The sequence below is a fragment of the Crassostrea angulata genome, chromosome 10, assembly GCF_025612915.1.
Source record: "Crassostrea angulata isolate pt1a10 chromosome 10, ASM2561291v2, whole genome shotgun sequence".
Taxonomy (NCBI): Eukaryota; Metazoa; Mollusca; class Bivalvia; order Ostreida; family Ostreidae; genus Magallana; species Magallana angulata.
Genome location: NC_069120.1, coordinates 33,588,931 through 33,614,270, shown reverse-complemented (window position 1 = coordinate 33,614,270; position 25,340 = coordinate 33,588,931). Strand labels below are relative to the sequence as shown.

Genomic DNA, 25,340 nt, shown 5'->3' with positions numbered 1-25,340 from the left:
ATTTAGGAACAACTATATTTCCGGCAATAAAAGTAGGGGGGGCCTAAACCCTCTATGCTGCTATGTGCCTAATGGTTAGGTCTACATTTGCATTTGCTAAGCCCCCCCCCCCCCCTAGCCCCCCCCCCCCCCCCCCCCCCGGTTCCGACGGCTATGACTATTGTAAAGGACGTGCATAAAAATCTGAATACACATTAACAACTTGTTAAACATTAGAATCGTTGCTTAAAACCTGTCCTATAAATAGAAAAATATAGAACCACTTCCAGACTGTTCAAGTGAAGTACCTCATTGCAGAACGATAAACTCCATGGGATAAAGAACACTTCGTAAGATTTTTTGCCAAATACCTCTACTGAAACTGTATGCAGAGACATAAATAACAGAGATTGGCAACTCCGCCATTACCGTTTTTTGTTGTTGAAAAATGGTACGGGACCAACCTTACTTTGAGAACTACATTTCCAGTTTGACACTTTCCAGGACACATTTCATTAAAACAGTATACTTTTGGTTTTAGATCATTATCTCTGTTTACTAAAAATGTAGTTCTCACGGGGAGGGGGGGGGGGGGGCGGCTGGCGTAGTATATCTATAACTTCAATTTCACTCCTAATTTCCTTCTTTTCATATCATTTTTTTACATGCTCCCAAAAAAGTGGGGGGGGGGGGGGGGGCAGCAACTTCATGATAATTCAATTTTTTATATGTAATTTTAAAAAATTAGGTGCTGCGAGAAAAAGTGTGTTGGGGGGGGGGGGGGGTAGGCTGAAACTATCAAAAGGGTAGTAAAAAGTGTGGACAATCTTCATGTTTAGACCCCTGAAATGCCATGTAGTGTATGTAAATTTGTTCTGCAATGATCGCTACCTTCATAACCCGCATGAATAAGAAAGAAAGCATTTTATTGTTTATATTTACATCATTATAAAAATTGATAAATTGGTTGTAAAAAGAAAGTAAAATTTTAAAAAATATAACGTTGTATTGCTGTTTATGTACATCATTACGTTAGCTAAAAGAAACAGCCAAATCGTCTGCTATAGGAATTTGATTCTGACATCATCATGATTATTTCGTGCAGTCCGTGTAGGTTTCGACCAATCGAAAAAGAGGGCGTGTCAATTTCAGTCCTGTCAGTTTCCTGTCAGTGTCAGACGCTGTAGGTTTCGACCAATTGATGTACAGGGCGTGTAGATTCCAGTCTGGCTGTTTCTATAGAATTATGAATTAACTACAAGTTTTCGTAAAAAAAAATAACGGGAATGATGCTCGGTAGATGAAAATACATGTATATTTAAATAATACATGTACGTACATGAATTCCCCACCTAATGGTTTTTCTAACATTAAAAAGACATATAACGCCGCGGCTTTTTTGTCTTTGAGCCAACATGACTGAAAATTTATTTGACACTGCGGATTGTCATAGAGATCAGAATCAGACAATTAAGAGGAAGGGTCACATTCAGAAAATTTTGACACATTTGAATCATTATCAGATTACATGTATGCTTTGCAAAAAAAGGTGGAAATAAAGAATGAATGAATAAAGGACAGAAATATTGTTCTCACCTCTAACAATGCTTATATAGTTCTTTAAAAATTCTGAATTTGCTGTTTCTTCGAAAATGAGCTAATGTGCTAACAAAGAGCAGATAAAATTTTACATGATACATGTCCCAGCTACAAAAACATATGTACATGTACATATGAATTTCCGCCGGGGGAGGGGGGGGGTGCAAAAATTTCCCGCGATAATGTAATTGACATCGGCAACACGTGATTGCTACTGCAAGCTTGTCACTGACCTAGATTTAGCATGTATATTGTAAACATGAAACACGAAGTTTGTGGATGATGCACGATAAAAGACAGGTGATGCCCGTTACACATGAACATTGATCGATGGAGTTAATTTCAATCTCCAATTCCTGCATCAAAGAGATTGCCGTGAGATGATTAAAAAATGAGTGACTCGGAGAGTGAAAATGAAGATAGGGTCGGTTTAATTTCGAATTTCCTCTGTTCAAATATAGATCAGCTGACTGTCGTGGTGTTATTGTTGATATTCTGTTGTTTTAGGTTCTGTCCGCCAAGGATGTCTACCTGTTAATGAAGAAAGATTATAGGATATCAAGAAACATCAGGGCTTCATGGTTTTTTCGTAACTTGAACTCAGTTTTGGAATTTTCTCCAGAGACATGCTTGGTCAGTCCAGTCATTATAACACATTTTTCTTGTATCATCATGTCAACAATGTATGCCGCATGTTGACATATTATCATAGCATGTTGAAATAGAAAGAGTAACATACATGTTCACACACAGTAATTATAGTGGCATAATTTATAGAAAAAGTGACTTGTATGAAAGGTGCAGAAATATGCCACTACTATAGAATTAATCTCTCCCTAGGAGGAGACAACCCAGGAGCTGACAGTGGTAGGGGTGAGGGTGGAGGAGGAGGCAGTGGTGGCCTTCAGGAACTCCCCCAATTCCTCCCCCTCAGAGACCCAGGGTACCTGCTCCAGATTCCGCCTTGTTCCGTCCACTGTCGTCCATTTCGTGGCCAAGAGATACAGACTGGTCTTTGTGTTGGACTTCAGCCCTTCCACTCTCTCTGTTGTATGTTTCATGTTGATATGTTGGAAACTGACACCTTATTTACTTACGTACAATTCATTAAATCAATATGTGTTCTCAACTGTTTAATTGTTGATTAAGCAAAGTAACTATACAAAAAAATGTATGGATCACAATAGTTATGATTGCTAAATTATTCTTCTAATTTTTAGGACCTGAAAACTGGTGAAGTCTTAGCTGATAAGATATATGACAGTTTGAAGAAATGTCTGCAAGGATTGGTTAAACCAGTGAGAAATTCATTGCATGATTTTATGAAATTGATCCATTTTTCACCTTTTTTGCATTTAAATGAAATAACTAAAGTATTCTGTTCCTTAGTTAAGGGTACAGAATACCTTTGGTATGACCATCCAAATTTTTAAAGCTCCAGAAAATGTTTACTGCATCTATATGGATCAATTGCTGCTCATATCTGATAAGTTGACTTTCTTTCATTTTCCTGTAAATAGTTTCCTCTGCCAGGCACCAACCTGTTGTTTGAGACGGAGCTGTTTATCACTGTTATAGCCCACACTCCTATGGTCGTCTGTACAACCAATCAGGTAAAGTCGTCTAGTCTCAAAGTTATCTTCCCCTGGTTCTACCAATTATTTGATACTGTAAGCTTGTGGTAACTGCCCAGTCAGTGGAGATTTCTCCATTCCAGAAGATTTTATCATGATTCATATATCAAAAACCAAGCTAACTTCCTCCATAAATGATTGACATAACAGATGATGATTTATATATTCAGATTTTATTTGATGGATGGGGATGTTGGGTGTTATAAAAAATGTAAAATGAATGAATTCATTAATTAAAAATTGATATATGAATCAACAATAAGCTATTGTTTATATTTTATTCTTTTATGAAGGATTCGAGATGCTGGAGTACGAACTGTTTCATTTTATGTTTGAAAAGAAATGTTGTGAATGTGGAAATGAATGTCTGATTTTGCCAGGTGTTGGTCCAGGGCATCAGAGTGACAGCGGCCAATGTGGGGATGGTTTTAGACATGGTGAGGACAGGACTGCTGGTGTTTGAACAGAGCTTGTACAACGACATCAACCCTCCCACCCCAGACACTGTAAGAACAGGCAATGTTCTTGATGTTTTACAATCGAAAAACTGTCGGAAAACACTCTTATTATTAATTTATCAAAATTATACAATCATCATGACATCATTTCTACATTATGACGTCACTGGGGTTAAAGTGATAAAATTTTTCTTACTTATTTTCAATATGATTTAAACTATCTTTAACCTTATTTTTAAAGCTCTTTATAGACCTAGAATTTAGCGAGAGGGCTGGTTTTCTTTGAAATTGCAGGCATAATAAAAGTTAAACTTGATGTTTTAAAAAGAAAACTTTCTTAATACATATGCATTATAGATTATTAAAAAATACATGTTTTAAAGATTACTCAAGACTTATAACCTTAACATACAGACAATGTTTGAGGAAAACTCCAGAAAGACAGACAGTTTACACCGCGATCAGAAGCCGCGGACCAGAAACAAGTCGGCGGAGTTGGCGATTAACCCAGAGGCAGGCATCATCAACCTCCTGCGGCAGGGATTCTTTGCTCTACAGCTGCTGCCTGAGAACTCCAGTGCAGGTACGGAGCTGGTTCTGGCATACTGCCGTGAGAAAATCTATCCATGCAGCTTTGATAGCCATTGTTGTCATTCCATGTGTGATATGCACATGTAGATTTTATTCTCATATTCCTCTTCTGTGTCCAAATAGAAAAACAACATACATATATGTTTTAACAATTTTTTCTCATAAGAACAAAAAAATTTATTGTTCTTCAAATTGGGGAAAAATATAATGGATGGTTTAATTTTGATATGTTCATAATTTGGAATACCAGAGGCATGTTTGTGCAATTTTACCTTAAGTGAATTCTTCAGCATTGCATCAACACATGTGAACATTTGTCATTACATGAAGCTGTAGCTTGAATTCTTAATTCTTTATTCAATTTATGTAATCAACCATCAAAATTTTGTACAAACAGGTTGGAATAAGTAGTTGGATTTAAAAAACATGGATTTAAAACAAGTTTATGTGATTTCTGAATGCTTTGATTGCCACTGTAGGGATTGTGGTGGTGACTGATGGAATGCTGGGGGTGACGGATCTGAACCTGTTCGACTCGTTGCTGGCTCAGCTCAGGAGCAGCACCATCGCCTGCTCGTTCCTGCGGATTGGACAGACTCAGTGTGCTCGCTGTATCTTTGGATTGGTGCCCCACGTAGAACTCCTGCAGTTTATAGCCTCCGCTACTTTTGGGGCCTATCTAGGGGATCCACAGAGTGAGGTAATTAGACTGATTAGTTTTTGCATCTATAAAGTCTTTAGTCACTGTTTAGGTGTCTCTGATTGAAAGAAACCATATTTCAATCCAGCAAATTGTGCATTAGACATGTTTGTATATGCTGCGTTTAGATTTTTGAAAGTGTATACAGTGTATTATCTGTTTTTTGCCTTACTCAAACTCAATGCACTTAAAAAAAATTATTGTGCAATAAATTTTCAAATAAAATTTGTTGATTAGAATGAAGACTACCATAGAGATCTACTGATTTGGAGCTTCCAGAAGTCTTCCAGGGAACCCCTTCATTTTCAGCATGAGCGCAGTAATATTTGTTCCTACATCAAGTAAGACTCAGTTTCTCTTTACTTGCTTGAAGAGGGTCTCTAATATAAAGTTTAAATTTTGTTAGTTAATATTTTGATTGACATCCCAGAGTAAAGTGCATGAATTCCCTTCATTAGCCTTTACAGATTTCAAGTTACTGTAAAAGTGGTTCTATATCTACACTGATGGTTAAGTACACGTTTTCTATAGTCGAACAATAGGTATGGGTATTAAATACAAGTTTATGTGAATTACTACACTAAGTATTGATCTTTTTACCATACGCACAGGGGTATTTTACGCAGTTTTATGCTTTCCGTGTCACCACAATTTCCACCACACATAAATAACCACATTTACAGTACAGGATTCCTGCCTGTGACACTGACACGTACAAAGTTCTGTTGATGCATTGTGTTTTGTGTTACAGTGTCTATGCACACCCTCTAAAGGATCGGCCTGACCTGATTCCCATCGAGCGTAAGAAGCAGATGGACGTCAAGCTGAGTACCTCCCTGTTCAGCGTACTGTCCGTCCGGCTGAGGGAGGGTTTCACCCTCAGAAATGTTATCCTCAGAGGTACATAACTTACACTTTGTTTTGTATGGCAGAGTCCTTTATTGCCCTGGGCTGAGGTTTACAAAAGAACTTACGACTTATGACCAAATTAATGAGTACTTATTAAACACAAACTAATCAATGTTTTAATCAATCAGTTGTTAAATGGAATTGAAAAAATCAAGTTAAATGGAATTGAAATAATCAAGTGGTTTTAAATAAGGGTATTCTTTACAGTATATACAATGTACACTTTCAGAAAATATAATGACTACCGGTATCTGAAAGTTTTTCATGGAACAAACGTTCACATATTTTATGATGATAACTAATATGTTAATATATTTTTGTTCAATGATATTATGATTAGAATAGATTTGATATGTTTTTGATTAACTTGAAGGAGAAACTCAGATTAAGGTGGAGCTGGCTCTGTTGTGGAGGGACTATGTCAAAATAGAGTACCACGTCACAGCAGCCTGGCCGGCCGACCACTCAAAGTAAGCTACTGACACGTCCTCAGATACCATCTGGGAAAGGGCAATGGATTGTTGAATTTTATTATTGATTCAAAATTTTTTAGGAAAAATTATTAAAATAATAAAGGTTTAGGGAATAATTGTGTGAATATTCATGGTTATACAAGTCCTCAGCAGCAAACTCTTTCCAAAATATTCAATTTATCAAAATGGTGGTTGTGTATAAAACATTTGTAACATTGATATTCAAATTGAGTAAAATTGGATAACAGGGGTGTGTGGGGTTTATTTTTCAGACAACAACTGTCACATGTGGAGATGTTTGTGGAAGGGAGTTATGATTTTCTACATGACGCTTTCTCCGACGAATGTGCTCTCAAGCAGGCGAGATGGAGTTCTATCCGCAACAACAGTATAAAGAAGTTCCTAATAGCACTAACAAAGTTTGTACTTATTTTTCTTTATATCAGTGTAAATGATACCCACTTTGGAGTTACATTTACCTGTATGATGTCTTCCTGCCTTTGTTTAAACGGTCCATGCATAGTGAATATTCAGTCCAGTTTTATGAAGAAAATTACAACCGAAAAGTTTTTTGAAAAAGATTTGGTAAAGGAAACTTAAGTTTAAACAGTATTTTATTTCAAAATGAAATAGGATTGGACTGCAGGCATGGCCTATTTTTGTCCGCTTACTAAGAAAGCTTAGAGTACAACACAAATTGTGAAAGAAATACTTTTGTATATGAAATGGATGACTGATTTGAGGGTGAAGATAGATGGCTAAATTTTAACTTCTTTACTGGTAGATGTACACAGTGCACTGAAATAAAGCAGTAATGGGTTGAGTGGGGATGGTTTTGGGGTAGTACTCCAATTAGAAATTTGAACACAGAACACTTACTCTATCTTATGATTGATGGTCATTTCTTCAGCTTCTCTCTTTATTTTGGAACATTCTTAGTTGGTTGGACTAAAAAATACACAATCATCAATAATGTTTTGTCGTGTTCTATTTTCAGACTCCGACAGAGTGACCTGTTGCTGACTCATCTCCAGAGTTTTCCATTGAATCCTGTCAACTACAAGCTCCCTGACAGCATCAAGAATGGCCTGTCTCTGTTCTACACCAGCCAGCAATCCAGTACCCCCAATCTCAACGCACAGCACAACACCAAGTAAGTGAGCCAAGGAACCAGAGATTTTTGTTTTAAACTCTTAAAATTCTTCTTATAATGGATGTACCACTTTCTAATCTGACAAATCTCCTGTCAAATAAGTTTTTGTCCCATTTTATTTATCAGAATGAAATTTTTCCATTTGAACCACAATTTCATTTTGCCACTGAACACCTCTATGTGAAAGATAGATACCTTATTTAGTATTGTCTCCTTTTTCACTTCGCGATAATTTATTCATATGAAGTTCATAGTTTTCATTTCATGACTCAGTGTCATACTTACCAGTATGATGCATTTAAAATTTTCAGAGATGCTGTGTTTAACCAGTTTGTCAATTTTTGGAAGCCAGTAGTTCATTTGGATACAAAGATATGGTAAGGAAGATTCCATGTATTTATATCACAATGTTTTAATGTGTCATTCTTACCAGGTGCTGTTTCAGCAAGTAATCTAATGTTTCTTTATAATGCTTCATATTTTTACTCTAAAAAAAATCATGATCAAAGTACATATACTCTTTACAGGATAATATTCGCCCCTGTTTTATTTTTGCCCCTCATTGTTTGCGAGGGAATTTAAGAGGGGGTGAATTCCACTGTCTCAGCTTGATTAGCTCTCTTTAAACACAACTATGTCAGGGTGAATTATCCAGATGTGGAGAAGGGCAAAAATAATCCTGTATACAGTACATTGATATTAAAAACTTCATAATTAATAATTATTAAAAATTCATAATTTATAATTAATTCACATTACTATTAATGCTGATAGTTGATTAGATTATATTTGATTCAGAAACAATTAGTTTTGTTAAGATCTGAGATTAAGTCAGTTAAATTTTATTGAATACCTTTTATTGAGTAAAATATCTGCTTTGTTTAATATATATTCCTTTTGCAATACAGGCAGAAGTGGATGCACAGCCATCGGATAGGAATGGTGTTGGAGCACGATACTCTGTCCAAGTACCTCCACATCCCCGACTCCTGTGGACGCTTCAACTTTGTCTTCTGTCGGCAGGCTCAGCTGGCCCTGCAGACGCTGCTCCAGAGCTGGAGTACTTTTGTTCTGGTGGAGAATACGGCTTATGTCAAGTACCTGTATGAGTGAGTATATCTTTACCTATTTCTATGTACATGTGTGAAATTTATACATGTTTGTGTGTATATAAAATGAAGTGAATCCGTTTACTGGTATGCTGTTAAGATGGTAAATATTGTTGATAAATGATTGATACAGTAAAGATACTTCATCTTCATTTTTCCTACACCTCAGTTGATAAATTAATGGTAAAAATTGTCCTCCGGAGTAAAATATTACAATTCATTATCATGACTTACTTAGTGATACTTTGTTAAATTTTAAAATTATTGGTTGATTTTTAAAATATCCAATTTTAGGGGAGCATCACAGAATTCAAAAGAGAAAGAGAAACCAACTCATTTTCTGCTTCTGAGATTGTCCACATCAAAACTGCCATGCTTGACGATAAAAGCGGCTTTTCTAGGGGGAACCTCAGGCTCAAAGAGATTCAAAGTGCTGAAAGAACTCAAGGCAAAGGTGTTTGCCCTGAAGTTTAAGCAGGGTGGGTCCCAGATAGACAAGAGCAAGAAATTCCCCAAAGTGGACGGGGAGAAGGCCGTGATGAGAAAGCCACCACTGGACCGAGACGGGTCAGAGACCCCGTGCTGTGTGATGCTGACCAAGCCCATGGAGAATATTCTTATCAGGTTAGCCATCTTTCTGCAGTATTCAAGTATCTGTGTAAGGGAGAATTGTGTTTGTAATTTTTTTTGTTAGACTTAGGAATACATGTGTAAAATACCAGTTTGATATCCATTGATGTAAATGTAGGTGTTGCATTTTGACACAAACGATAATTGTTTTATTACAGTAATTAAATACCCTGATTTCCAATTCTTTGAAAATCATGATCATCATGAAGACATTCTAAAAAGATTAGTTAAATTCACCTTCAGTAAGATCGTGTCTTTTTACCATACAGTTATGAGAGGGTGCCCAGTGACATGACGATCCTGGAGGATCCATCGCGATATTTTCCCAGTCATATGACCTCTCAGCAGATCGCTAACAAAACGGTGCTGGCCAACGCCTTCAACACTCTGTCGCGCTACCTGTATCACCAGCGCTGGATTTGGACCATCAAGCAGGGCAAGGTGGACATCAGCATGCAGGCGGTGGGCAGGATTCTGTCCACGCTCACCAAGTAAGACCACGTCACGGGGTTCCAACATTTGTTGATAGCTTGACACAATTTTAATAGCTTAATTGTTTCAATTTTACTATCGCACAGCAAATTGAATAAGAGTTGGAAAGGGACATTACTCTTTTTGATTAAGATTTTGGATTCATCGATAAATTTTGTGCAAAGCTTATTGTAATGTATTAAATGTACTGGACAATGCATATTTTAGTAAGGCCTTTAAAAAATTCTCCGGGAATTCCTTGTTAAAACTTCATATATATATGAGTCATTTACTACTCCTTATACAAACTGGTTATTTTTGGTTCTTTTTTAAAAATATGGAATTTTAATCCAAGTTGTTGCTTTCTATAATGATCATTTATGAAGGGATTGTGAAAATCTTCATTTTTAACCATGTCACATTTTGTATTAATTTATGAAGTCAGAAATAAATGAATGTCATCTTAAAAAAGAAAAGAATCTTTCACAAAATCTTCAACTTTTTCTTTAGCTGTTGAATGTTTATTACTTGTATTTTTTGTAGGATAAGGCTACAAGAGGGATTCCATTTTGCCTCCAGTAATTCTGGGATCATTAATATGGTTTTGGAGACGGATATGAAGGTAAGAATTCTACTCAGAGGACATTACTACAGTGTTCATTTTCATTCCTTTAATGTGATACATCAAGGCAGTCCATGGTGTAAAAGATCCCTTACAAAGTTTTTAATCTTTGAGAAATTAAGATTTAGAAATGGATATATAATTTTGATGTTGATAGTCAATAATAGGATAATTTTGTACAGATACGAAATATGAAATTTAATGAGTAAACAAGTGAAAAAAATGCTGTCAACAATTATAAGATAGACAAGCAGGAAAATAAAGATAAAAATGTTAACATGGAATATTTTGGTAAGTTTTCCAAATATTAATGAACGTGTTAAAGTTGACAAAACTTTTTTTTATCATTGTGATAAGTGTTTCATTTGTAAACAAAACACCTTAAGAATATTGAACTGACTAAAATAATTCCTCTGTATTAAAAGTTACTTTATTATCAATATGTTGAACATTGTGAAGGAGATAACTCTTCAGTAATTTTTGATTCTACACCTTATCTGTCATGTAGACAGGTGCTTTAAGGGGAAAAAAGTGTTTTAAGAATTTGCATAATATTTTTTACAACACAATCACAAATAACATATATTTTGCAAAACATGTAAGGCAGTATATCAATTTTTGAAAATTCTGTTGAAGCACCCAGAGTCAGGCAGTAGTTCGGGGTCAGATGTGGGGTGCTGTGTGGTGCAGTATGTGATGTTCCCTCCCCAGGTTAAAACTTCATGTACCAGGTAATAATAAAGGCTACTGTTATAGTAAGATAAAGGGAGCTTACAGGCAGATTGAGGATGACATGAATAAGTTAATCAAATTTCATTAAATTGAGGTTGAAATTGATGATTTTTTTTTTAAAAACAAAGGGCAAGTAACATGTATAGTTTTGCTTCTGTGACAAGATTGTTCTGATCATAATACCATGTCTTGAGATTATCCTCTTTTTTCTTGTCTATTGCAGTGTATCTGAGGATGAAATAGACATGTATGAGCTAACAGAAGCAGACGGCGACCTCCAGATTGTCACCGAATGCTGGGTAGAGCCTCAGTATGGAGTGGTCGTCAATAGCACCCCGGAGCGCCAACACTGGGAGGGGCTGACCTACAAACAAATCGCCCGCGCAGTAAGTGATTTCTTGGTATAGAGTATATATGATATGGTTTCATCAATATTCGTTGAACATCAATTTTTGTGGATTTTGTGGTGGAGTTGATGAATTAAATCAAATATTCATCGAAGTAAGAAATCTGAAAACATTTTCCATTGTTTTTACAGTTATAGATTTATGAATTGAGGTGATATCAAAACTCTGAATTTTACTTAATCCGTAAAATTTGATGCTCAAGAATAGTAATGAAACTACGGTCAGGTTATTATGGCATGCCAGTAAAACACACATCTGCACAAAATTGTTTCATTATAGTTCGAATCATGATAGTCTATTAATGTAAACAGTGCGATATTTCACCCCCCTTTATTGCATGTAATTTACCCAAACTTCCTGATTTCAAAATAGCCTGATTCATATACTTGTTAAAGCAATGGATAATGAATGAATTTTGAAAAGTCATTTACAAATGAATTTGTTAGTTTGTATTGTTTAAATTTTCTAAAAGAACATTTTTTCAATAAATGTCATGAATATTATTTATGCATTACATTAGACACAGCCAAAAGTGTTTAAAACTAGTCCAAAACATAGTATAGTAAATATGAATTGCTATAAAATGAAATGTTTCATATGCAAATGAAGACCGTGAAGATTATATTTTCACACATTTGAATAGACATTTTAAATGAAACTTTGTGAATGTAGATGGATACAGATACATGTACAAACAAAGATGCTGTGTCCAAAATGGTCAAGAAAACAAATAAGGCAAACCTTGTAAAAATGTATTTTGAAGATTCCATTGTCTGTTTTGTCTGGAATTCACTCATCCAAAGATTGATTATAATAGAAATCCAATCTCTGAGTTTACGGTGGGTCTTTGTGAAGATTATAAATATTTTTAAGAAATAGCAAGACCTAGGAAGATTTGATCATGTAACCACTTAACTGTTAGTCTGTTACCTAGACATAACAGCTGTGTATGTGTCAGTCTGTCTGTAAACTGTAGAGTGCAAAGAATCTGTCTGTAAACTGTAGAGGGCAGAGAAGTCCATGCTGCTGAGTGATGAGACATTGTCTTCTAGTTGTATTGAAGGCAATGTCTCATAAATTGAAAATATTTCTTTTGAATTGGTGGTTTAGCCATCATTGGAACCAAGGATGGCAGATTCTATCAAAATATACAATGAACTCACAAAGTCTGGTAGAAGGTGAATATTCAGGAATTTTTTCTTTGAAAGATACCGTGTAAATTAAGAGAAGCTTTGGCTTATTTGATAAAACTGATGCTAAAAATGGATGTTGTGAACTGTCCTCTACTAAATTTAACCTTGGGAATCTGTCTTCTACTTTTGACTATTGGAATATAACTGTCTTCTACTTTTGACTATTGGAATATAACTGTCTTCTACTTTTGACTATTGGAATATAACTGTCTTCTACTTTTGACTATTGGAATATAACTGTCTTCTACTTTTGACCATTGGAATCAAAGTGTCTTCCACTTTTGACCAACTTGTACTTTTGACCATTGGAATATAACAGTCTTCTACTTTTGACCATTGGAATCTAAGTGTCTTCCACTTTTGACCAACTTTTACTTTTGACCATTGGAATATAACAGTCTTTTACTTTTGACCATTGGAATCTGGAACATTAAGCTCTGGCTCTTTGGCTACTTTAAACACTGTAACAAATTAAAAATAGATTAACTCATGTATGTTGCAAAGGTCAGACATATTGTGCAGTGAGTGAGATCCATCACCATAAACATGCCTGCATTGTTTACACGACAGTGTCAGCGGTTTCTAGGGAAAGACATTTTGGGATTCTTTGCTATCTCTTGTTGTTAAATTTGTGATCTCTTAAAAGAATAAATCTTTGTGAAACAGGATATCAACCTTAGGATAGGAATGATAGATATGTAGAATAAAAGGTTTGAATTGGTATTGGTAACATCAGGAAAAACGGTATACTTGTTGTCGAATTAGAATCAATTTAAATGAATAATGATTAGATAAAACAGTGAACTGGGTTTCTTCCTCTTATTATATGATGACCAATCAGAGGAAAGTCTTCTGTTGGGTCATGATCAAATGACTGTCACCAATGGAGTCATGGCTAGAGCTAGGACATGTATCATGTCAAATGCACATCAAATGCAGACCAATTAAAGCACTTTTTTAAGTGTTGAATTCCCTGCTTGGTGAATATTGGATTAATTCATCAAATAATATAGGTACATACTAGGTCATTAAATATTCAAAGAGAGAGAGAGAGAGAGAATACTATTCAATTACAAACGTGTACAATGAAGATATATTAGAGGTGTAAGATGTTATTGATTGTTTTTGATTAGCATTGATTTTAAGATTTTTAATTGTCTTCAAATCTTTGTTTTTAATGAAAATGCTGTTCATTTCAAGAAATATGAGATAATGTCAGTTGTCAGAAGTCTACATTTCAACTGCTTTTAAAAGATGTAAAACATGATAGGACACATTCGTCGTATAGTAGTTGATATGAAATGCAGGGGCACTCTCGTTCCACCAAGTATTGGCATTTGTATGCTAGTGTGTGTTTTTTTTGTGTGAATGTAGCATTACATGACTAAATCACTAAGTTATGAATGGGATTAGATAGAGGGGGTCAGAATTTGTTTCCCAATTTTATCAACCAGAAATACCTGGGTCTGCTAGAATGAACTCGAAGGATCAGTTCTTGTGTTTGTTGCTAGATAGTTGTCTCAGCGAGATACATTCCTCTTCCTTGGACACTTTTGGAATATTCAGCAAAACTTATTTGATATTCATTCATTCAAGACAGCTCGGCAATATGTCATAAATATAAGAACTGTCAAGAGCTGGTTGAATTTGATTTGAGTTAGTTTATTGCCATCATAGTTTACAAGGCAGCTCAGGTATTGTTCTATATCTCATCGGCGGTCGTGAGGCAAAGCCTTTGAGCAAACAAGAGCGCTGTAGAGCATTTTAAAATGCCTCGATGTCCTAGCGATGTCTTAAAAATTAAATAAAATCACAGCTTTCATGCTTGACAAATATCTCCTCTAAGTAAACACATGGCCCTCTATATTCTAAACAACAATGGCTATCAACTCACTCTCATCAATGGTGTTCACACTCGTCGACTATAAAATCAAATTAAAAATAATTCGACGGAATCTCATTTCTTTCTATCCCTGTTATTCAATTGCAAAAACTATGAATGTCCAACTACAAGCATCACCTCCACTGAGTTATCTCCCTGTCCTTCTAAAGACCACTCACCTTATTAGTTTGTCCATTCAGCAAAACAGGGGTCAAATTTTCATTTTTGATTTATTTTCCTTTTTTTTCTTTAATTCAGGAATTCATATAACAGAAATCATTGTCAAATAATAACTGGATTATATGTATGAGAGAGAGAGAGAGAGAGAGAGAGAATGGCCCTAGACATTGAATAAATTCTCCCATTCTTCCAAACCTCATCAAATAGTACTTGTTTATTTTTTTTACAAGCAGTATATCTATTTGTGTCATACATATTCTTGATGGAGGTAACAATTTTCTTACAGGAAGTTATGGCATCCTTTGATTGCTAGAGTATCTGTTATACGATATGTTTGTAGGTAGGAATGGTACTGTATACCAAACAGTCAGGCAGGATCACTAAGGGGTTTTACTTTTGATGCTTTGAACCTTTGTAATCATTTAAATCACTGATCCTGAATTCTTTTAGAGAATAACAGTTATGTTGTCTTTCTATCTAAAGAAGTTTAGTTTAACTGTTTTAAAAGTGTCATAGTATAAATGTAGTTTTATCATTATGTTTAATAGATATGGTGAACTTTTGAGGAAATATGAAATATTTTTATTATGTAAGATTTGTAAATTATGAACAAAAAGGTATTAATCAGAGACATACCAGGAACTCATGTGACATGTGATTAACTCAATACTACCTAGCTATCCCGACATATGAAGAAAAAAAAAACCCTTCCCGATATGCATACTTGAAAGTTTGGAGTACTTACTAGTATCCCGAAATAACGTTATCAATAGATATAGGTATTAACTGGTTTTAAGTTTGTGATTACACTGTGGAATCTGGGACCATAGGGGACTACTCCGGATAAGTACTGATTGAAAATGGACTCTGACATGATTACAATCAGGTGACCGTGATAAACTGCCTGTGTACTCAGACGTCTTAAGTTGGACTGTGTTTTTGTTGTGTTTTCTTGCTAATCTTGTCTTATGATGTGTACGCAGTCAAGTTTTATTCATCAGGTGATCATACATAAGTATACTGAAAAAAAAATCCCACCCATGTCCTCTTTTTCCTGCATTGCCTAAATACATATAATTGAATTGTACACATTATAAATATTTCCCCTACATTTTTTGTTGAGTTTCTTGATGACATGAACTGAATTAATGATTGCTTTCTAACCTCTTTGGGTTGTTTTTTTTTAACAATGTTAATTTGAATTCTTTACTGATGTTAATGTTTTAAAAATCTGGTAGAGAACCAGTCGTTGGGTAATATACTAATACTTGTATAGCAAAACTTGTTTAGTACAAACATGGATATAGTAAAATCAATAATAGAGTGATTTGCTTTTCCTATAATAGAAATATGATGTACAATATAATATGGTTTTTGTGAATTCTGATTTAAAATCTTCACGGATATTTCAAAATGATTTTGATTTACATAAAAATGAAAGGGTCCAATTTACAATCCAATGATATTTTTCCCAAAGTAGGTTTTGTATGTAATATACATTACATTATAGATATAGCAAAAATATTGCAAATTTCCTCTAGTTCCAATTACAAACTTGTTACACAGATACATGCATATAAAATAATATATCAACTCTTATTTCTATGTTTTTACTGTGCCAGCTAGCTGCATGTTGCCTAAATCACAAGTTTTAGGTGATGTTAAAAAGTATTAGGTTAAAAAAAGAAGTTTTTGCTGCGCATTTCTTGAACTTTTCCTGTTTTATTCATTATAATTAATATATAGCCAAAATATTTTTGTTTTATTTCAACCTTTAACCAATCTTTCATCATTTAGTTATTGGCATTTATATTCATTTGAATTGACTAATTTTTTCATTATCAAATTGTTTTAAATGCATTTGAAAGTGCATTTAAATAGTAGAATTTTCTCAATTGTTTCTGGATTAGTTTTGAATTAGTGAAAATCAACTGAAATGGCTAATTTAATTCAGACTTTAAAGAATGGGTGTTTAATTTGTCCTTATTCGCGTTTTTTTTCCTTCAAAATAGTCATGCAAAAGAGTAGAGTTTATTTTATGAAAGAATTAGAAAAGTCAAGGTTTTCCTGTCATAACATTTATATTTTTTGACATTGCACTATATAAAAAAGTGTAAATCAATTGTCTGTGACAAAAAAATATGAATCATCTTTTTGAAAATGATCCAAATTTGGGCGACTTTAGTCCAGCTATGTTTGCTTTGCCATTCAGTTTTGGGGCACTGTTTGGCAGAGTACTTAATATTTAGCGATAATACATCCGAGATAAGCAGGAAATTTTGGTTTTGTTTTAACAGGTCATTCATAAGACCCTCATTCCTAAGGCGGAGGGGATAGAGAGAAAGAAAAAAAAAACTTGTACGTGGACATTGTCTGATAGGAGGGGGTGATTGTGTCAATCTTATCTTTATGATCAGCAGATAGTCCCCCTGTTATCTCCCACAATCCAGATTACACTATCAACATAGCATAATATTATCAGTCAATATGAAGAGAGATATGCAAACACTAAGTTTTCCCTTCAATTTGCCTGCTAAATAAAGTAATTAACTTTCCGCAAGTTTCCCTTCATCAATGGCCCATAATGCACTTATCAAAGTTGTTGAAGGTGTACGTCTGCTGCTAATTTTGTATGCAAGGTTTATAATAAGGTACATTATGAGCATGGCCATGTACAAGCAGATACATTTCTGTAGAGGGGTCCATAAACCTTCTCTACAGGTCTGTATGCCAGTCTTGTCACAACTTGTCAACCCCTCGAGAGATAGTAGAATCTTCCCTTTGCTCTGTCAAAGTACAAAGTCAGTGTTTGCGATCTCTTAAGAAGGGTCCATAAAAATGGAGGCAGAGGGTTTGAACAGACACTCACAATGATACGGACTTGGGTAATACAGTAGCCGAAATCAAAGCAGGAGTCGGACTGACCATCAAGCATGGATAGTCAACGATGCCTTCCATGTTCGCTATACTGCAGTCCAATTGTTCATAGTCATTGCAAAGGTTTTATAATAGTAAGAACATGGAGGGAGTATATGATTGTTTAAAAAATTGTGGATGTCTGTTTCTGTTCAGAAGATGCATCAATGAGTTGGAAGGTTTGGTCTCAGCAGAACAGACCTTGCCAGATCTAACTCTTCCAGCTCACTGCTGCATTGTCAGCTCTGCTTCCGCACGGCCATGCTGGATGTAAGTACTCTTTTTAGTTTGTACAGGCTAATACAAGCAATCTTCTTAATTGGACATAATGTATAATCATCCACTATTGCCTGAGAAAGTTCAGTTTTTGGGTTTTTTTTGCTGATACAGTACTTTCAAGAGGTTCTACGTATTGCATAGAGTGATCAGTGGAGATAGGGCCTTGGATCGAACACCTGCCATTCCCAAGTTGGTTTGGTCAGATAGGAGAAAATTCACTCGGGTTCTTTTTTAATTGAAGTTAAACTAGAGTATTGTTCTGTGATGCGTAAGAGCAGAGGACCGTGTTAATGGACAGTTTAATTTGATCAATCTGGGTATTCTCTTTTCTTTTATTTTTTCAATGTTTCACGTGGTCTTTCTGGAGGTTTCTTTGCAATGTGTTCATGCTGTTGTGCTATAAGTAAATGCTTAAAAGATGCAAATCATTGTAAACTTCTCTACAGGATCTATATGCTGGTCTTTTGAATTGTAATATTATTAAGTTCATAACAAGGCATGGTAACTATTTATCGAATTTTTTTTTTTATAAACACTCAAATGCTGCTGTTTGTTCTCTCTGGGTTTTTGTTGTAGTTGTATGAATGAGAAAAAGACAGTTTTAGTTTTTAACTTGCAGGGGATGAAGTGTATTCTTGTTGTGTTTAATCATCACAAGCAGTTGGCTTGATTAGACAGTCCTTCTTATTCAACTGTAATTAACTGTATGAGTTAATTTTGTGGTTCAGTTTCCCTTATTATTAACCTTTGACAAGGGTATACGATGCTGTGAAGTTTTCAGTTTCTTAGTAATGAAAGTTATAGCGGTTATCCGATTTGGTTCCATTTTAAACTTTTGTTTAATGATGCACTAAAATGGTTAGTGAGTTATTGAGTAGAAAAATATATGTTGTTGATAAACTACCATCAGCTCTAGACAATTCAATAGTACTTCACTAAAGTAAATCAAAATTAAAGAATTTTTATTTTTGGTGTAGGAGGGGGGGGGGTTGAAAAGTTTCTGTATTCATTTGCATAATTTTAATAGGTATTTTAATGATTATATTATACTACTGCTGGGTTTTATCATCAGATACATGTAATAGATACTGTAATGGGACACTGACATTTATAAGGTTCTTACATAATTTAATTCTATGAAGCCAACCTTTATGGCTGCTGCTTGAAATCTCCTCAATGCAGCTAATATGATTTCATTAATACTTGGGACTTGTGGAATTTGTTTTTATGGCTGAATAATGAGATTAGATGAGTAAACAAGAGTTGCTCTCATGGAGTATACTTGGAATTACCTCGTACTGTTGCTTGTTTGTCTTGCAATATTTATATGGGCAAACAGCATTAAAATTGGGAGATTTAAAGTAGACAAGCCCTTATGGACTTTTGTATTTAAAAAGAAGTGATTCTGGTTTTAAAGTTTGGGACAATATCATTAAACAATATGTGACAAAGGTTATGCAAATTTTGACAATTATTTTTTCAATTTTCAAAAAAGTTTTCTTAAGAATATAGAGTTTTTGGGGGTTTTTTAAAAAATTTTGTTTTCTTTAAAAAACTATCTTGGCTATTGAAAAGAACATTCTGAGCTAAATTAGGGATTTGTTTACCATGGCAATAGGAATACTGGTTTTATTTACTTCCTTGCTTTAAAGTGGTCCCATATCAAGTTATACTCTATATGAATGCATGACAGCTTACAAAGTTTGTAGTTAACGTGGGTGTCTCTCTCTCCTATACAGATATATGGGGAAGAACAATATTACATTCCGATATTTGTCATTTTTTTTTTCTTATCTATTGATTTTGCTAGGCTTTTCCTCTCTCATTGATTCGTGTTGTGATCTGCTGACTACAAATGGTGGAAACTTTACTCGTTTTGTCTTTATTTGAACTTTTTCTCTATATGGTAAGAAAAATATTCAGCCCCATAAGTTTCGGCATGCCTGTACATATAATCAGCAGGGCCGAGTGCCTAGCTGGCCGAGGCTTGGGTAGATAGTGCTCGTGGATTAGGTTTCACACTGCCTGTTAGGATTTCGGATGAGCCTCAAATATCTGGGTAACCTGCATGCAAACATTTACTTTGAACAAATAACCTGGGGGTTAGGGACGATTTACCATTTTTAGCTAGGTTCCTGAGGTGTCCACACTGGAGATCTACGGAGCACTTCGTCAAAACCGGAATCCAAAACCAAATTTTTTTTGCGCATTATTTTTAAAAAACACAAAAAAACTTTGGAGGAAAACTTCTTGTTTTTGATCAGTGAGTGATGTTATGACATTTGTTTGATGACTTCTATTGAGGATGGAATGGTATTGATGGTGTGCTATTCTTTGACCTTGTAGCTGGTGATGGAATTTGGTTACTTCACTGTAAGGTCATTCCACTCAGTTTTTGTGTGTGTGATTTTCTGTTAACTTTTCTTTTATAATTAGACATGAAGAAAAATTTAGCAGATTCATGTGCCAATTTTCATTTCATTGCTGTCTCTAGCTAAAAAAAAAAAAAGGAGTGAACTTTTAGAGACTTTATTCAGCTCGGGTTTTCGGTTCATTTAACAAGATTTGTTGCTCTGTAAAAAATAGATTTTGGCTTCTTGTTCTACTTTCAAGTATTTGTATGTGGATCAGTAAGGGTTGTTTATTAAGTAATAAATTTTTCGAGGTCGGTGAAAACAATTGCTCTCAGGTAAAAATGGATTCAAGTATTTCAAATCCTTGAGTCAGGTGAAAGATTTAAGTGAGGTAGGCAAAATATGTACCCAGACTGAAACTCGTTACAGGAAGTGTGCAGATATATGCACTTCAACTTGATCATGTTTGAAATTATCAGGTGTGTTTTAATGGTGCATTGTTGCAAGAAGACACGGTGTCATAGTATTTTGGGAGTAAGATATATGGCTTTTTTTTTGGTTGAGTTGGATTGAAAAGATATTGTAAACTGAAACTAGAAACCTTTTTAAAGCAATCGGATCTGAAAGCTCAGAATGTATGGAAGAGGAAGGGGTGTATTTGGAGTGGAGAGAGTTTTATCTCATCGTAAATTGCCGGGTGAGATTCAACTCCTCCAACTGCACACTACGCCAACTTGCAGCAAATGGACTTTTCTGTTGTATTGTTAAACTGCTATGCATCTTTTTGCACATTAGTTTTTGGGGTTTTTTTTGGTTGTGCGACTGGCAGCTATAAAATATGGCAGAGCAAGGAGCAACTTTCGGTTTTAAAGGGAGGAAAAAAATAAAACCTCTTTTAACTAACGTGTTAATTTAAAAGCACCCATCAATAAACTGGTTGTTAATAGTTGCACCAAACTCTGGAGTTTTAAGAGGTAAGTATGACTATGCATATTTACCAATCTTCTTGTTTTTACAATGTAGATAAATTTACATGAACAAGTCATTATGTGTGTATTAATAATGCACAGACCGCGGAGTTCAATGTCAAACCAATTTATTTCTAAGCTCATTGAGTCCGTTATTTATCATTGTTTATAAAAGTTAACTTAGAAATGATATTGGGAAAATTAAGAAAGATTGATATAAGCCATGTCTTGCATTTAGTTGATTTTTTTTCATTGCAACACAGGTAGGTGGTTAAAGTTTGATCAGGTTTTTCTCAAATATTGACTCTTGAAGAATTTTTGATAATCTATAAGTGATAAAGCTGTGATCAGAGAAGTGAAGCTTGCCAACGTCATCGTTTGCACTTTGGAGTTGTTTCTTACCGAGCCCGACCCCCATTTTATTTACCTAATATCAATGTAGGTATTTCTGTGATAAACTGGTTGATAAACTCTTCAGGTTAGTAGATATACACAGGTGTACAAAGGTGCATCTGAAGATTTGAAGCCCACTTGAAGCAGCAGATAGGTACGTAACTAATGATGTGGAATCCTCCATCTAGCTCAGATAGGGAGCAACCTTTACCCGCCAGGGAGATTGGTGCCCACAGATGACGCGATTTGATAACTGATAAACCTGTGGCCTGTACGGCGAGCTTGAACTTGTCCGAGGCGCGTTGCCTGGGAAAGTTGGTCGTGTGATTACAGGGTGTTTGTGTGTGCAGATCCAACATGTACCATCTCCCTGTCCCTCTACTTCAGTGGGACACACCAGGCTAAAAGGCCCGCCGTTATCTCCAGACCGATAATGTTCTACAAACACTTCATTGATGACAATATTAGGGTATTAGTATACATATGAATATACATGAGTTGTATTTTTATATGTACATTGGCAGCTTATGTAAAGATCGAACACCAGCTTAGGAAAAAATATTAAGTTCAACAAACATTTACATTGAAAAAGAATTTGATGTATATTATTTAATGTTTGGAAATTAACAGCTAATTCTCTTGCTATTCTACTTCAGCTATGATTTTTATGCAATACATTTGAATTAATAAATATTTATGAAATACATTGGTGTTCGAATAATGTTCATTCACAAGTATGAAAAAGACCCAATAATTATACTTTGAAATGCCCCCTTTATCTTGAAAGGTTTATGAAACTATAGCTAGAAATAAAATGTCAATGTGTATTTTGCATTGCAGTTTATCAACATGCATGTATGAAAATGTTAAAAAAATATGCAAGGTGTTTCAAGAACCAACAGATGCATAAAAGATATGTCAGATTTTTCCATTAGATATTGTCTCCATGTCAACTTCTCAGGGTAAAAAAAGAAATAAACTACAGAATGTTAATGGAGAAATCTTGGACAGTTTACCTAAAGCCAAGTAGTACATGTATTTCACTGATGGTAATTACATTACATGTTTATTTTGCGAAATCACCAAAAACGAGACGAGACTTATTATGCAGACTATAGTTGTAAGTGAACAAATATTACAACATGTAATATTTATGATTACACATTCAAATTAACAAAAGGTTATGATTTTGAATTTGGAATACCAAAATAAATGTATGTTTTTGCTATATCTTTGTGTTTTTGTCATTCTCTGTGTGTGGCTGACCTTTGCTTACAATAATGTTCATGTTCTCAATTAAAAATCCAAGATCAAGAATTAAAACTTAATCAATTAATTTGACTTTCGATCTATTTGCATCCATATTCATTCATCATGTATTTCCATCTGTTTTGCCTTGGACTTAAATGACACAATATCATTGGATGAAATGTGTCATGTGATTGCTGTCTGAATCTCTTTATATATAGACATCAAATGACAAAATTTGTGATAAAAAGAATCTCTTGTGGTTTTTGATGGTATATGATTTTCATTCAACTGGCTCAAAAATAGATAATTTGGCACAACTCGTTTAATAAAAATCATTTACCATCACAATCCATGAGAGATTCTATATATAATATACCGCTAATTTAAAAATTGTTATTGTACTCAACAAAACAAAAAACTAATTAACGATCTTCGATCCTCAGCAATGTTTGATAACTCTAAAATTTATAACTGGAATTTTTTTATCCTTACCATAAATCTGCCTTTTTATATAGACAAATTTAATTAGTTTTGAAGTGGTAATATTACGCTATTTTAAGCCATTCAAAGAGATGCTTGGTCTAGTGGCTCCATGGAGACCTTTTTCCAAGAGGTAAAGGGGTTCGAGCCACCGTTGCACCTGTACAACCTATTTTTTTTTAGGATCAAAAAATAGTTTGAGGCTGAGGATCGGAGAACCTTGATAGCTTTGTTAGTTGTTACTAACTGTGTACAGAAATTTGTCTCAAACCTTATATTTAGTGAAAGTACCGGTACGTAGGTTTAATTAAATGTATTTTTACATATACAGGTATGCTTTATTGCATTTATCATGCGTATACGTTTTACAGATATTTTGTGTATGATTAATATGAATCATAGTAGCTCAGTTGTCGTGGATTCTGTGGATATTGCTCATGCGCAAACCCTCAATGAATTATGAAACACAATTATTGCAATTCTATTCTCCTGAATTACATACCTATATACTTGCATGCAAAATATAAGAAAATTCAGCCTTTAAAAATATAGATAATGCAAACTATCTTCATACAGTTACATTTTAAATGCATTTTTAATTATGTTTAAAACATAAATTCACAATCTAAGGGCAATGTTCAAATCAAAGGACTATATGCCGTATTTATGATGTATGCATTTATTGCCCCCAAAATTATAACACCAAAGAGATCTTTTAAAAAAATAGTAATAAAATTCTTGAAATTAAGTATATTAAAGGTTATCACCCCAGTGTCGTCATAATATAGAAATAACGTCATATAGATTTTGCACCATAACATTAATCAATTAAAATAAAACAATTGTTTTATTTTAATTGATTATTGTTTTGGTGCAAAATACAGGTGTTTTCTGATGGTTTTTCAACTGAAAAACATTGAGCGCATGCTTGCTCAAGTACTATTTTTAACCATAATATGTATAATATTGGGAAAAAAAATTATGTTTAAATAATACATCAGCAGACCTGCACTCTATGCCTCCAAAGGGACTAATGTGTAGAAAAAATGACAATATTTTCATTTGTTTGCAAATATGTAGGAATAAGTCAAATTTGGTGAAGTCTACATAGATAAGCAGCTAATTGACAATAATGACCAATATCATGATAAATATAATACACATCCTCGGTATATTGTTTTATGAAGAATTGATGTTGATACGGTACTATTTAACTGTTTAAAAATTGGTTGGGGGGGGGGGGGGGGGGCAGATACTTGACGATATCAAATATAGTCCTTTTCTGCAAATGAATATTGTGTAATAAATCTAGGACTTTTTAAAACTTGCACTTTTAAACACAATACATGTATTAGGTAGACTTCAAATGATTGATTGATATGTACTTTTTGGCCCATAAAGGTATAGTGTTGATTGCGAAATTCAAACACAGGTTATGTACCGTATTTATTCTGCAGTGTTCACTACCTCAGACCCACATGAGCCACCACAAAAAAACTTTTCATTGTCTAAATAAATCAGATTCTGAAATCGAGGAAACTTTCGATCACCGCAGTGAAGCAAAATATCTAAAAGGTCTATACAATAATTCTGTGCTTAATCAGTAATAATAATAGCATATTTTCAATAAACTGTATACAGAACTACCAGTGATGATGTCACTTGAGGAGGGACCCACCTTAACTGAGAAATATAAAATCATAAAGTTAAATTTTCCCCACTATTTACCTATTTTTTTTGTAAAAATTGCTGAGTCTGAGAGCACATATTAAGATGTATATGTATGTACACCATATATTGAAAAATAAATTTTGATTGTTCTAAGATGCGCTTATGTTTCCCATAAGAAAACCATCAAGAAAATATACATTGTTGACTCATTCTGATTGAATTCTTCATATAAATATCATTTCTAAATGTTAACTTACAATTTTTCCATAAGAGAATTTAAGCCATCTTATTAAAATACTACCGGTA

The 25,340-nt window shown here is 34.4% G+C and overlaps 1 protein-coding gene and 1 long non-coding RNA gene across 3 annotated transcripts in view; both read left to right on the top strand.

Annotated features, from left to right (window-relative positions):
- The first annotated feature begins 1,812 nt into the window (after positions 1 to 1,812).
- Positions 1,813 to 25,340, top strand: part of LOC128165784 (KICSTOR complex protein SZT2-like) — a 55,152-nt gene continuing 31,624 nt past the window's right edge. For both annotated transcript variants that reach the window (XM_052830615.1, XM_052830614.1), the window contains exons 1-20: positions 1,813 to 2,002; positions 2,086 to 2,211; positions 2,419 to 2,628; positions 2,799 to 2,876; positions 3,099 to 3,191; positions 3,593 to 3,718; positions 4,085 to 4,253; positions 4,741 to 4,961; positions 5,199 to 5,302; positions 5,713 to 5,861; positions 6,244 to 6,340; positions 6,616 to 6,762; positions 7,341 to 7,496; positions 7,808 to 7,873; positions 8,405 to 8,605; positions 8,900 to 9,229; positions 9,505 to 9,726; positions 10,250 to 10,328; positions 10,965 to 11,059; positions 11,284 to 11,446. In XM_052830615.1, the coding sequence (XP_052686575.1) occupies positions 1,970 to 2,002; positions 2,086 to 2,211; positions 2,419 to 2,628; positions 2,799 to 2,876; positions 3,099 to 3,191; positions 3,593 to 3,718; positions 4,085 to 4,253; positions 4,741 to 4,961; positions 5,199 to 5,302; positions 5,713 to 5,861; positions 6,244 to 6,340; positions 6,616 to 6,762; positions 7,341 to 7,496; positions 7,808 to 7,873; positions 8,405 to 8,605; positions 8,900 to 9,229; positions 9,505 to 9,726; positions 10,250 to 10,328; positions 10,965 to 11,059; positions 11,284 to 11,446 (2,865 nt within the window). In that variant the 5' untranslated portion in view covers positions 1,813 to 1,969. The remainder of the gene's footprint in view (positions 2,003 to 2,085; positions 2,212 to 2,418; positions 2,629 to 2,798; positions 2,877 to 3,098; positions 3,192 to 3,592; positions 3,719 to 4,084; positions 4,254 to 4,740; positions 4,962 to 5,198; positions 5,303 to 5,712; positions 5,862 to 6,243; positions 6,341 to 6,615; positions 6,763 to 7,340; positions 7,497 to 7,807; positions 7,874 to 8,404; positions 8,606 to 8,899; positions 9,230 to 9,504; positions 9,727 to 10,249; positions 10,329 to 10,964; positions 11,060 to 11,283; positions 11,447 to 25,340) is intronic.
- On the top strand, positions 20,428 to 22,336 carry LOC128165785 (uncharacterized). The gene is made up of 2 exons (XR_008241090.1): positions 20,428 to 21,245; positions 21,503 to 22,336. It is a non-coding gene; the product is annotated as an uncharacterized LOC128165785 (long non-coding RNA).